Genomic DNA, 13,785 nt, shown 5'->3' with positions numbered 1-13,785 from the left:
TGGTTAGACAAAGGACAAGGAGGGGGAAAGGAAAGGCTCTTGGGTAAGTAAAGCTCACATGGTGCAGCGAGGGAATGACGGGGCTGTTATGGTTCCCAGTATGAGAACGGGACGGGGTCAGGGCCACTAGAGGAGTCTGGAGCAAAGCCTAAAGCATTAGGCCTTTATTCTGTATGCAGTGGGTAGTCACTAAAAGCTGTGAAGCAAGAGAACCACAGCATCTACTGGAGCTGTGTTTTAGAAAGATCTATCTGGCAGCAGGATAGAGTGAATTAGGGGAACACTGAAAGTAAAGAAACCAGTTTCAACTTTGTTGTAACCTCTGACCAGTGGGTAAGAGGTAATAAATGGACTGAGTTAATGGCATGAGGAAATCACTCAACTGACTGAGCCACCCAGGCACCTCACCAATGACATTAGGAAATCAAAGAGCAGATAAGGCAAGAAATGTTTTTTAAAAATTAAAAATAGAGGCGTCTGGGTGGCTCAGTTGGTTAAGCGTCCGACTTCAGTTCAGGTCATGATTTTGTGGTTCATGAGTTCGAGCCCCGCATCAGGCTCTGTGCCGACAGCTAGCTCAGAGCCTGGAGCCTCCTTCAAATTCTGTCTCCCTCGCTCTCTGCCCCTCCCCCACTCATGCTCTGTCTCTCTCTGTCAAAAATAAATAAACGTTAAAAATTAAAAAAGAATTAAAAATAACCAAACTTGGTAATTCATAAATAATTACAATGAATATACAGAGAAAATGATACCAGCAACAGGAAAGGGGGATCACAGAAACAGAAACAAGCATGGGAGGGAAGACTGTGAGTTCAGTGTTGGTCAGGTTTAAAGGGCCAGCAGGGCACCCAGAAGGTTAAGGAAAAGACTCCGGAAAAGAGTGAGTTACAAGACTGGCACGTACGTAGCAGACGGCTGCCAGCTCCTGCCGGGTATAGGCCTTCTCTACCAGGCCTTGGGCCTTGGCTGGGCTGACACCGTGGTCGTAAACTGTAAACTTGGTCCCCATGAGGTTGGATCTAGAATCAAGAGGCAAAAGTCGCCGTTAATAATCTATAGTTTTTCTCCGACACAAATACAAATCTAGGACAGGTGTGTAACAGAGTGGAAGCCCATTTGCCTGTTCTCCAAATGTTCATCACTACTTTTTCAAAGATCACTCATTCAATAAGGAAGGGACTTCGATTTTCTGTTAACTTCTACTTTTTTTTGAGATTACACATCAATACGTGCTCAACATAAAGAAGATATGGATTGCTTTGGGGGGCCTGCATGGCTCAGTCACTTGAGCGTCCGACTTCGGCTCAGGTCACGATCTCACAGTTCTCTGAGTTCGAGCCCTGCTTCAGGCTCTCTGCTGTCAGCTCAGAGCCGGCTTGGGATCTTTGTCCCCTCTCTCTCTGCCCCTCCCCTGCTCGACTCTCTCTCTCAAAAATGAATAAACATAAGGAAGGAAGGAAGGAAGGAAGGAAGGAAGGAAGGAAGGAAGGAAGGAAGGAAGGAAGGAAGGAAGGAAGGAAAGAAAAGAAAAGAAAAGAAAAGAAAAGAAAAGAAAAGAAAAGAAAAGAAAAGAAAAGAAAAGAAAAAAGAAAAGAAAAGAAGAGATATGGATTGTTCTATAACCACAGGAATAAAAGTATCAGAAAGAATAGATGAGTAAAACAAGGCTGCTCTCACCTCAGTTTGCCGATATAACTTTCCCCTTCACGAGATAAATCTGTTGGATCAGTGGAGATAAGGTAGTTGGATGTTTTGCTCTTTTTCCGCTTTCTACCTGCAAGAAGAAATATCTGGAAAAAGAAAAAAAATGTCAGCCAAAAATGTCAAAAGGACCACCACGGCTTGTTCTTTTTTTTTTTTTTAAGTTTATTTATTTATTTTTGAGAGAGGCAGAGACAGCGTGAGTGAGGGAGGAGCAGAGAGCGAGGGAGACAGAGGATTCCAAGCAGGTAGCTTGCTGTCAGCACTGAACATGATATGGGGCTCGAACTCATGAATAGTGAGATCATGACCTGGGCTGAAGTCAGACACTTAACCGACTGAGCCACCCAGGCGCCCTGTCCCATCCTTCCCATTCTTTACTGCAGCTGTTTCCTCATATTCCTTTTCACTTTTTTCAGTGATATCAATACTGTCCTATGTATGCATCCTTAAATCCCACTAGACTTGGACAATGACAGGGAAATAGGAGAATGGCAGTAGCTAAGGAAGGGACTTTGAAATCAAACAGTCTGGCTCTGCCTCGTATTAGTGTGACCTGAGGCGGGTATGTCACTCCCTATGTTGCAGTTACTCATCTAGAAGCAGGGATAAGAAATCCTATCTCTCCTATAATACAGGAGATACTACATACATGAAGCATTTAGCACATGCCTGCTACAGCATAAACACTTAATAAAGAGTGGTTATAATAACAATGATATAAATCATCATCTCATTCCTGTGCTCTTAAAATCATCCACTTAGACCTGGTAGCAAGACAAAATACACTGTTCATTAGCAAGTATTAAATTGCTTCCAATTTATATTTAAAGTAAATTAGAACTTCTAGAGGGAGACATAAGACGTTTCACTTGCATGCTGTTCTGTATTTCCACTAAGCTTGATCTTTCTTCTACAAGGTCATGTTCTACCCTAATTAAAATAAAAACTAAAGAGCACACAATAACACCCTCCCCCTGCCAAAAAATAGGATCGAGGTGCAAATAATTACATTCAAATATTCTCCTCCATTTTCTTATATTCTGGATAAAACTCTTTTTATTCGAGGTGGGATAGATTTTGCCTGTGAGACTATGGGCTCTTTGAAACTAGAACACAGCACCTAGGAGTTAAGAAGTACAGTCTTCTCCCAGATGACTTGGTCTGTTCCCAGTGCTGTTCCCCTATCCTGAGGCCCTTCAATAATCTATTCCCACAACATTCTTCCCCTCTATTTCAAGGTCTGTCTTAAGAATCAATTCTTAGGGTGCCCGGGGGGACCTTGTAGCTTGAGTGTCTGGCTCTTGGTTTGGGCTCAAGTCATCATCCTGGGGTGGTGGGATTGAGCCCATGTCAGGCTCTGTGCTGAGTGTGGAGTCTGCTTGGGATTCTCTCCCCCCTCCCTGCCCCGCTACCCCTTCTGCCCTTCTCCCCCACTCTCAGTCTCTCAAATAAATAAAAGAAAAAAAATTAAAAACGTTTTTTTAAATGTTTTATTTATTTTTTGAGAGAGTGTGAGTGGGGGAGGGACAGAAAGAGAGGGAGACAGAGGATCCGAAGCGGGCTCCATGCTGATAGGCTGACAGCAGCAAGCCCAATGCGGGACTCAAACCCATGAACTGTGAGATCAGGACATGAGCCAAAGTCGTTCGTTCAACCGACTAAGCCACGCAGGCACCCCTAAAAGAAAAAAAAATTTTAAGGAATCATTTCTCATACCTTCCGATTTTCATCTTTTTCCAAGTGCATATAGTAAGTGGGGAAGAGACCCCGATCCATTCCTTTTTTATCCCTGGTTATCCGACACTTTACTGTAACACCCCGAGGGGCAGGACTATATGCAAAGTCCTCCAAATTCTCCACATCTCCCAGCTGGTTGTCAGTTTGTTGGGCTGCAGTACCGGAAGCTCCTGTATCCTGAAAGAAGAGCCACACGTGAGCAATAGGAGGTTGGATCAGAAAACTTCTTATTCTCGTCAAGAAACAAGCAATGGACAAAATAATTTAGTGACTTGTCCCTGTCTCTAGTCTTCTGACAAAATAAAGGGAAACTCTGAGAAGGAAACAAGTACATGAATATTGGGAATAATGAAGGAGTCAAGGACTAAAGTGGGCTATAACTTCACAATAGCTGGCTTGAGGCACAAGAAATTAAGGGGGACACGAACTTTAAGGATAAATTTGACCTTAAATCTTTTGAAAGAGGCGCGCCTGGGTGGCTCAGTCCATTAGGTGTCTGACTTCGGCTCAGGTCATGATCTCGTGGTTCATAAGTTCAAACCCCGTATCAGGCTCTCCACTCTTAGCACGGAGCCCACTTCAAATCCTCTGTCCCGATGAATGGATCAAGAAGATGTGGTTTATCTATACCATGGAATACTACATGGCAATGAGAAACAATGAAATCTGGCCATGTGTAGCAACATGGATGGACCTTGAGGGTATTATGCTGAGCGAAATAAGTGAGGCAGAGAAGGACAAATATCATATGTTTGCACATATAGGAGGATTAGGAGGAACTTGACGGAGAAAGAAGGGGGAGAAGAAGGGGGGAAATGGTGGGGGAAAGGGAGAGAGGCAAACCATGAGAGACTCTTGAATGCTGACAAAAACTGAGGACTGATGGATGTGGGGGGGAGGGGGGGATGGGCATGGAGGAGGACACTTGTGGGGATGAGCACTGAGTGTTATGTGGAAACTAATTTGACAATAAACTATAAAAAAAAAACAAAAAACAAATCCTCTGTCCCTCCTCCTCTCTGAGCCTTTCCCACACGCGCCTGTGCATGTACTCTCTCTCTCTCAAAAATAAATAAACGTGTAAAAAAAACCTTTTGAAGGTACCCTCACTCAGTAATCCTGTTTAAATATTAGAGGTACATTTGGGAAATGGTTAAGTAAGTTCCAAAGGAAGACATTTCGGAACTACATACTGTGGTTGATTTCTGGCTGGCTGCAGAATTGGGTCTCTCTGCATCTGAATATGGTGAATTACATAATTTTTTTCCTTCTTCTTCACCATCAGTCTCCTCTTCATCAAAGTTCAAACTACCTGAGATACCTGGAAGAAAGGAAGAATTGTCAACACTGCCAACACTGGCTTAAAAAATAAATCTTCAAATCACAATAATTTTAATTTTCTTGCTTAAAACATCCCAGCTATTCTAACTTAAAACATAGCTACTTTATCCAAACTTTGACAGTTCTTTCTTCATATTCTTACTCAGGTCTATCCCTTGTTTTCCCTTTCCACTGTTGTCATGTATCTGATACAGAATTAATATCCAGAATCTGTAAAGCACTCCTACAACAACAACAACAAAACAAACAACCCAATTCAGAAATGGGTAAAAACATGAATCGACATTTCTTCAAAGAAGATATATTAGTGGCCAATAAGCACAGGAAAAGATGCTCAACAACACTAGTCCCTAGGGAAGTGCAAATCAAAATCACAATGAGATACTGCTTCATAAGCATTGGGATGTCTATTATCAAAAAAAAAAAACAAAAACAAAAACAAAAAACCAGAATATAAATATTGGTGAGGATGTGGAGAAATTGGAACCCCTGTGGAACCCTGCACCTTTCTGGTGGCAATTAAAATGGTGCAATCACTGCAAAACAATATGGTGGTTCCTAAAGTATCTATTTTTTTAAAACTATTTTTTTAATGTTTAGCTATTTTCTTTCTTTTTTTTTTTTGTTAAAGAGTGAAAGAGAGTGTGACTGTTGGGGGGGCGGTGGCGAGAGAGAGAGACAGAGAATCCCAAGCAGGCTCTGCACTGTCAGCACAGAGTCCAATGGGTAGCCCCAGCTCAAGAACTGTAAGATCATGACCTGAGCTAATATCAAGTGTGGGATGCTTAACCCACTGAGCCATCCAAACACTCCTAAAAATGTTTATTCATGGGGTGCCTAGGTGGCTCAGTTGGTTAAGCATCCGACTTCGGCTCAAGTCATGATCTCGAGGTTTGTGGGTTTGAACTCCATGTCAGGCTCTGTGCTGACAGCTAACTCAGAACCTGGAGCCTGTCTTTGGATTCTGTGTCTCCCTCTGTTTCTGTCCCTCTCCTGCTCACGCTGTCTCTCTTTCTCTCTCAAAAATAAATTAAAAAAATTTTTTAATTAAAAAAAATAAAAATAAAAATGTTTATTCATCTTATTATTTTTGAGGGGGGGGCAGGCACATGAGCCGGGGTTGGGGTAGAAAGAGAGGGAGGCAGAAAACCCCAAGCAGGCTCCACCCTGTCAGCACAGAGTCCAACATGGGGCTCGAACCCACAAACTGAAAGATCATGATCTGGGCCAAAATCAAAAGTTGGATGCTTAACCGACTGAGCCACCCAGGTGCCCCCTAAAATATTTAAATATAAAATTACCACATGATCCAGCAATTCCACTTCTGAGTATACCCAAAAGAATTGAAAGCACAGACTCAAACAATACAATACCTGTACACCAATGTTCACAGCAGCATTATTTACAATATCCAAAAGGTAGAAACAACCCAAATATCCATCTACTGATGAACAGATAAACTGTGGTATATACATGCAACGGAATATTATTCAGCTTTAAAAAGGAAGGGAATTCTGACACAGACGACAACATGGATGAACCCTGAAGACATTATGCTAAGTGAAATAAGCCAGTCAGTCACAAAAGGACAAATATTTTTCAAAAACAAGGACAAATATTTTATGATTTCACTTACAGTAGTCAAAATCATAGAGACAGAAAGTAGACTAGTGGTTACCTGGGACACAGGGCACAGAAGAATGGGGAGTTACTATTTAATGATATAGAGTTTTATTATGGGAAGATGAAAAAGTTCTGGAGATGCATTGGGGTGATAGTTGCACAACAATGTGAATGTACTTAATGTCACTAACCTGTACACTTAAAAATGGGTAAAATGAGGGGCACCTGTGTGGCTCAGTCGGTTAAGCGTCCGGCTTTGGCTCAGGTCATGATCTCACAGTCTATGGGATCGAGCCCTGCGTCAGGCTCTGTGCTGATAGCTCAGAGCCTGGAGCCTGCTTCATATTCTGTCTCCTTCTCTCTCTGCTCCTCCCCTGCTCACTCTCTGTCTCTGTCTCAAAATAAAATAAAGACATAAGAAAACTTTTTTAATGGGTAAAATGATAAATTTTGTTATGTGTATTTTACCACTGTTTTAAAAATTCAATGATCTGTTGTTCCATATATCAGTTACTTTTTTATTTTCCAGAATTTTGTTCATCTCTAGTCAACTAATTTGAGTTGGGAATGTTTGAAATGCCTCAGATTTAGAAAGCATCTTTTATAAAAAACTACAAACTATTTTCTCCTTTTATCCTCACATTTATATGAGATCAAAGAGGAGATACTGGTAGTCTTTCTTGTTTTGTTTCTTGTTTGTTTATAGATCATGTCTAAGGAGGAACACAGACATGAAATAAGGTGTGATGTGTGTTGTAAGAGAAGCATAGTACTCAAATTTACATGTGATAATTTCAGGCTCAGCAAGAATCATTTGCCCAAGAGAAAGAAGCAGAGCCAAGACTGAAACTAAATTCCCTTTTCTCTTTAGGAAAAAAGTTATCCCTCTTATCCAAGTTATTAATTTACAAGTAGACTTAAAAATAAGCAGTGTGGCCTTTTTCTCCAAACCTTTTCTGCTCACAATCAACCATCTCAGAGGACGGACAACTATGATCTATTTTTACACAGTTCGCATTATGACTTCCAGTAACATGTTGAATAAGTTGTGAGAGTGGACATCCTTATCTTGTTCCTGACCTTGAGAGAAAAGCTCTCAGTTTTTCCCCATTAAAGATGATGTTAGCTATGGGTTTTTCATATATAGTCTTTATTATGTTTAAGTATGTTCCCTCTAAACCTACTTTGTTGAGAATTTTATCATGTTGAGAGTTTTCTGCATCTATTGAAATGATCATGTATGGTTCTAATTTCTCTTATTGATGTGATGTGGACTGATTTGCAAATATTGAACCGCCCTGCAACCCAGGAATAAATTCCACATGGTTGTGGTGAATAATTTTTTAACGTGTTGTTGGATTCTGTTTGCTACTTTTTGTTGAGGATCTTTGTACCCATGTTCATCAGAGATACTGGATAGTAGTTTTCTTTTTTGGTGGTATCTTTATCTGGTTTTGGAATCAGGGTAATGCTGTTCTCATAGAATGAATGTGTAAGTTTTCCTTCCTCTTTTATTTTTTGGAACAGTTTGAGAAGAATAGGTATTAACTCTTCTTTAAGTGTTTGGTAGAATTCACTTCTGAAGTCATCTGGTCCTGGACTTTTGTTTGTTGGGAGTATTGTTTTGTTTTTTTACTGATTCTATTTATTTTCTGGTAAACAATCTGTTCAAATTTTCTATTTCTTCCTGTTTCAGTTTCGGTAGGTTATATGTTTCTAGGAATTTACCCATTTCGTCTACGCTGTCCAATTAGTTGGTATATACTTTTTCATAATATTCTAATTGTTTGTATTTCTGTGGGGTTGGTTGTTATTTCTCCTCTCATTTGTGATTTTATTTATTTGAATCCTTTCTCTTTTTTTCTTTTTTTTAAATTCCATGATGACATCTTTGATCTTTTTTTTAGGTGTTTTATTTATTTCTAGGAGAGAGAGAGAGACAGCATGAGCAGGGGAGGGTCAAAGAGAGAGAGGGAGTCACAGAGTCTGAAACAGGCTCCAGGCTCTGAGCTGGCAGTCAGCACAGAGCCCGACGCGGGGCCCGAACCCACCAACCGCGAGATCATGACCTAAGCGAAAGTCGGACGCTTAACCGACTAAGCCATCCAGGCGCCCCCTTTCTCTTTTTTTCTTGAGAAGTGTGGCTTGAGGTCTATCAATTTTACTGACTTTTCCAAAGAAAAGAAGGTCCACGCTGTCAGCACAAAGCTCCACACAGCACTCGATCTCATGAAAAGTGAGGTTATGACCTGGGCTGACATCAAGATTTAGATGCTTAACCTACTGAGTCACCCAGGCCCTATAGTCTTTGTTTTAAGGTATATTTTGTCTAAATAAGTATTGCTACTCTGGCTTTTCCGTTTGCATGATAAATGGTTCTCTATTCTCTCACTTCCAATCTGTAGGTGTCTTTAGGTCTAAAATGAGTCTCTTTAAATAGTTTACGAATGGGTCTTGTTTGTTTTTTTTTTAAATCAATTCTGTCACCCTGTCTTTTGATTGGAGTGTTTACCATTTATATTCAAAGTAATTATTGATAGACTTGTCTTTACTGTCATTTTATTACTTGCTGTGTGGTTGTTTCTGAAGATTTTCTCTGATTCTTGTCTTTCTCTCTTTCATGGTTTGCTGGAGTTTTTTTAGTAATGGATTGGATTTCTTTCTCTTTATTCTTTGCATATTTATTAGTAGTTTTTGATTTGTGGTTACTATTAGGTTTGCATATAACTTCTTCTGCATATAGCAGTCTATATAGTCTATGATGATCACTTCAGTTTGAACCCATTCTTTACTCCTCTCTTCCCCACATTCTAGGTATATTTTACATCCTTTTATTTTGTGAGTTCCTTGACTGATTTTTACAGAAAATTTCATTTTTACTGCCTTTAAGTGCTTCCTACCTTCATGTTGTCATTTTTGGTCTTTCCTTTCCATTCAAAGAGTGGTAATGAGCTCTTTTAGTTTTTGTTTTTCTGGGAAATTCTCTCTCCTATTCTGAATGATAGCCTTGCTGGATAGAGTATTCTTGACTGTAGGTTTTTCCCATTTAGCACTTTGAATACATCATGCCACTCTTTTCTGGCTTGGAAAGTTCCTGCTGAAAAATTCACTAAATATCCTTATGGGGTTTCCTTTGTATGTAACTGTTTTTTATCTCACGGCTTTTAATATGTTTTCTTTATCACTATATTTGCCATTTTAATCACAACATATCTTTTTGTGGATCTGCTTTTGTTGCGAGATCTCTGTGCCTCCTGAGTCTAGATATTGGTTTCCTTCCCCAGATTAGAGAAATTTTCAGCTATTATTTCTTCAAGTAAATTATCTGTCCCTTCTCCTCTTTCTTCTTTTCCTGGACTCCTATAATACAAATGTTATTACATGTGATGGAGTCACTGAATTCCCCCAGTCTATTCTCATTCTGCACAATTCTTTTTTCTCTCTTTTGTTCAGCTTGATTACTTTCCATTATTCTGTCTGCTAGATCATTAATTTGTTCCACTGCTTGCTGTTAATTCGAAGAAGGATGTTTCTCATTTAATTTATTGAGCCCTTTGTATCTGCTATGTTATTCCTTATTTCTGTGTTAATGGTCTCACTGATGTCCTCCACTCTTTTCTCAAGCCCAGTGAGTACTCTTATGATCATTGCTTTAAATTCTCCATTAGACATGTTATCTATACCTACTTCACTTAGATTTCCGGCTGTGGCCTTGTCCTGTTCTTTTGTTTGGAACAAATTCCTCTGTCTTCTCATTTTGTCTAAGTGTCTGTGCCTGTTTCCCTGTGTTAGGAAAGTTAGCTATGTCTCTTGTTCTTGAGGGTAATGGCTTTATGAAAAAGAGGTCCTGTAGTCCCCTGAAGTGTACTACTCTCTCTTCCCAAAGGCCTGGTTAATCTGGAAACACCTTAAACATGTGCTACATGTGCTCCACTGTAGTGTCTTAGCCATTTTATCCTTCTGGTCAGTCGTCTGAAGAGGCTCTCTTTGCCTGTTGTGGGCAGTGTTTGGTCTTGTCCTGAGTGAGAGGTGTCTTAACTAGATATGCTCTGGTCTGCTTGTGAAATGAGTCCTGTTGCCACCACCGTTGCCACCACCACTAGAATCAAAGCCACACAAAACTTCTGGGTGGGGAGACACGGTGTGGGCAGCGTTTTGGCTGGTCTTGTGGAGGAGGAGACTTGCTATGCCAGGGCTGAGGCACGCATGACTGGGAAGGGTAGTCCCACACAAGCATGTGGGTGTGGGGCTTAGCGTAAGCAAGTTAGGTAGGGTCAGTGCTACACTGGTTCCTGCAGGCGGCTGTGTGCTTTTGCTGAGGGATGGGGGGGCGGGGGGTGGCGGTGGATTTGTGCCTGTCAGTTCCTGTGTTCCTGGAGGGCTCTCTGTGAATGCTGTCTCTCTGGAAAATGCTCCAAGATGAGCAACTAACCTCCCCACTGTGTGTCCCTGGCGCTCTTCAGATCACTGCTTCCACACTGTATGTCCACAGGTTGTTTGCCTGCCTTCTCCCCAAGAGCAGTGCAGCACCCTCTGGGCTCTCCCTGAGCCATGGCTACCGACCTTTAGAACCCTAGGCTTTAAACACCACTGGTTGCAAGAACTCACAAAATTCAGCCCCTCTCACTTTCTAAACCAATCACTGTGGGGATTTGTTTTCTCCATGCACTCCCCTGTGTGTTAGTCTGTCTCTCACCCTTCTCTGCAACTGCAGCTCTCTCCCCACTGCAGCAGCATGACTCATCTCCCAAACCTCATCTCCATACTTCCTAACTTCTTCAATATGGCCTATTCTCTACTTTTACTTGTGGAGTATGTTCTGGCAGTCTTCAGGTCAATTTCTAGGGTATTCAGAATGATTTCATAGTTATCTAGTTGTGTTCAAGGGGTGAGGTGAGCCTAGGGTTTTCTGACTCCACTGCCATCTTCCCTTCCCACACCCATTGTTCATATTAAATGGGTCAATAGTATGGTATGTTAATTATATCTCAATAAGGCTGTTATTTAAAACATTCTTTGGTTTGTGAATATTTTTTTCTTTTGTTTTCTAAAATGTTAACCTTTTTTTCTTTTGTAGCAAAAAGGCAGAAAACTCCTGAGATCTCACCATCATATGGATGTCTTCAGTTAGTAAGTACTATGTTTGCAAATGCCCTTTTTATACAAAGAGCTCAGCTTAGATGAACATAAGTCTTAAGATGGAAATACAAGATTTCTCCCAAAGTTGTAGAACAAATAAACTGGACCCACATAAGGGACATAATCTGCCAAACTGACATATCACAGATCCTTTTTTTTAAAAGTTTATTTATTTTGAGGGCGCTGGGCAGAGAGAGGGAGAGAGAGAATCCCAAGCAGGCTCTGCACTGTGAGCACGGAGCCTGATATGGGGCTTGATTCCATGAACTGTGAGAGCATGATCTGAGTTGAAAGCAAGTGTCAGGCACTTACCCAAGTGAGCTACCCAGATGCCCCAATACATCATAAGTCTTAATCAAAAAAGTCCTTAATGGGTTTTCTGTTCAAGATTTGACTTGCTGAGATGTGAAAAGGCATTAACCCATCTGACACTAAAAGGACAGTTCTTAGGAAAAACATAGCAGTCAATTAATAGGGCAAGGTGAAAGGGGCAACTTGCTATTTATAGTAAGGGATAAAGAATGAAACTAAGAATCAGGAAATCTAGGTCTGCCACTATACTTGGGATAAGTAATTTTGGTTTTGGTTAAATTAAGGTTGTCATTGCACTGACTCCTCCATGTCATTCACTTTCTTTTGTCGTAACAGTGGTAGTAAAATAACAGGGAAGTGCCACAATCACATTCCTATTACAGACAGGGATATGGAGGCAGAGAAAAGTGAAACTGTGTTCGCCTTTCCAAACCAGATGTGGCAGAGCTGAGATTCAAAACCAAACAAGCTGGCCCCAGACCTATGCTCTAACCCACTTCACCACCCCCATGCTGCACCTTGCACTCCTGCCATCTGTGCTGCTTTTCACAACATATCACAATTTTACACCCAATGTCTTTGCACGTGTTCTTTCTTCAGCCCAACTTTGCCACCTTACTAGCGGTGTGATCTTGGACAAATTAATAATTTTCTTATATGTAAAACGGAGAGACTAACATGTATAAACTCCTCAGAGTACTGTTATAAATATTAAATTAATTGAGATCATGCATGTCATGTGCCCGACATACAAGAAACATTCAAATTGTTGGCCTGCTGCTTCAACAGATGACACAGTACACAGGAGGCAGTGCATCCTTCACAGCTTAGCTTAATCACCAGCTCCTTCTGATGCCTTTCTTGTGCCTCCTCCTTGCTCATGCAGTGTAACTCTGTTTCTCCCTGGTTTTTCCTCTGGCGTACACTACACTATAACTCTAGGCCACACCATCGGCCAAACTATCTCCTCCCTAAGCTTCCCTGCTTCCATACTTGCCTCCCACCTCCAATTAATTCTTTATGGTGCAGAGTAATTTTTCTTAATTTTCCCAATAAGCCCAAATCTGATGATAACATTCCAAAGATTAAATTCCCTCATAGGTTCCTATTCTTCAAATAAAGCCCAAATTCCTAATATGGCCTCTACTGGCCTATATAATCAGAGCCCATGTACCCCTTCAGGCTCACCTCTCTAATTCCCCTGCCCATCTTATCACCTCACATTCTGCTCCAGCCATTTGAACCGGCCAGTGCCTCTTCCTGCATCAGGCTCTAGCATAGATATCACTTTCTCTGGGAAGCTTTCCAAACCTTCACTTCTGGGTTAGGTACCCCTCTCAGTGCTCCCTTGGCTATTTAAGTACATGATGCCTCAATTAGAATAGACACTTCAGGAGGGCAGGAACCTTGCTTACTATTGTAGCCTAAGTGTCTAGAACAATGCCTAATATACAGTATATACTCAATACATATTTCTTAGATGAGTGAGTATGTGGATTTGTTTGAATGTATATCTGTTCTACCACTGTGTGGTAGAATCTCCTGCTTCACACATCCCAGGACCTAACTGCCCATCTATTACAAAGTAGGGCCCTGATAAACATGTGTCCGTGACCGGGTTTCAGTCTTCTGAGCAGAAAAGGGACACTTAATTCCTTCCCACTAGAAAATTATTTCTCTAAGAAGGAAAGAAAACTACAAGAGATCTCCAAAATGTATAGGAATGTCTGTGGAAATGATAATTCCAACTGGCAGAAAGTAGGCTCCAGTGAAAAAAGTATTAGCTTAAGAATATCTTGATACAATTTGTATTTCTGCTTGGTTGTGACTTATCTTTTCTCTTATCACTAGATCAATATAAACTGAAATGGAGGCCAAGTAGGGGTGCTGAGTGGCAACTCTGCCAAAAGAAGGGAATGGGAACTAAAA

At 40.9% G+C, this 13,785-nt stretch overlaps 1 protein-coding gene across 3 annotated transcripts in view; it reads right to left on the bottom strand.

The window, feature by feature from the left end:
* The window catches only part of TULP3 (TUB like protein 3), a 65,452-nt gene that overhangs the window by 3,826 nt on the left and 47,841 nt on the right, over positions 1-13,785 (bottom strand). For all 3 annotated transcript variants that reach the window (XM_039236298.1, XM_039236300.1, XM_039236299.1), the window contains exons 5-8: positions 4,635-4,762; positions 3,421-3,618; positions 1,678-1,790; positions 905-1,019 (exon numbers count right to left, since the gene is read on the bottom strand). In XM_039236298.1, the coding sequence (XP_039092229.1) occupies positions 905-1,019; positions 1,678-1,790; positions 3,421-3,618; positions 4,635-4,762 (554 nt within the window). The remainder of the gene's footprint in view (positions 1-904; positions 1,020-1,677; positions 1,791-3,420; positions 3,619-4,634; positions 4,763-13,785) is intronic.

The sequence above is a fragment of the Hyaena hyaena genome, unplaced genomic scaffold (assembly GCF_003009895.1).
Source record: "Hyaena hyaena isolate Hyena2069 unplaced genomic scaffold, ASM300989v1 scaffold_108, whole genome shotgun sequence".
Classification (NCBI taxonomy): Eukaryota; Metazoa; Chordata; class Mammalia; order Carnivora; family Hyaenidae; genus Hyaena; species Hyaena hyaena.
Note: the sequence above shows the minus strand (reverse complement) of the source record. Positions and strands in the feature narration are given on the sequence as shown.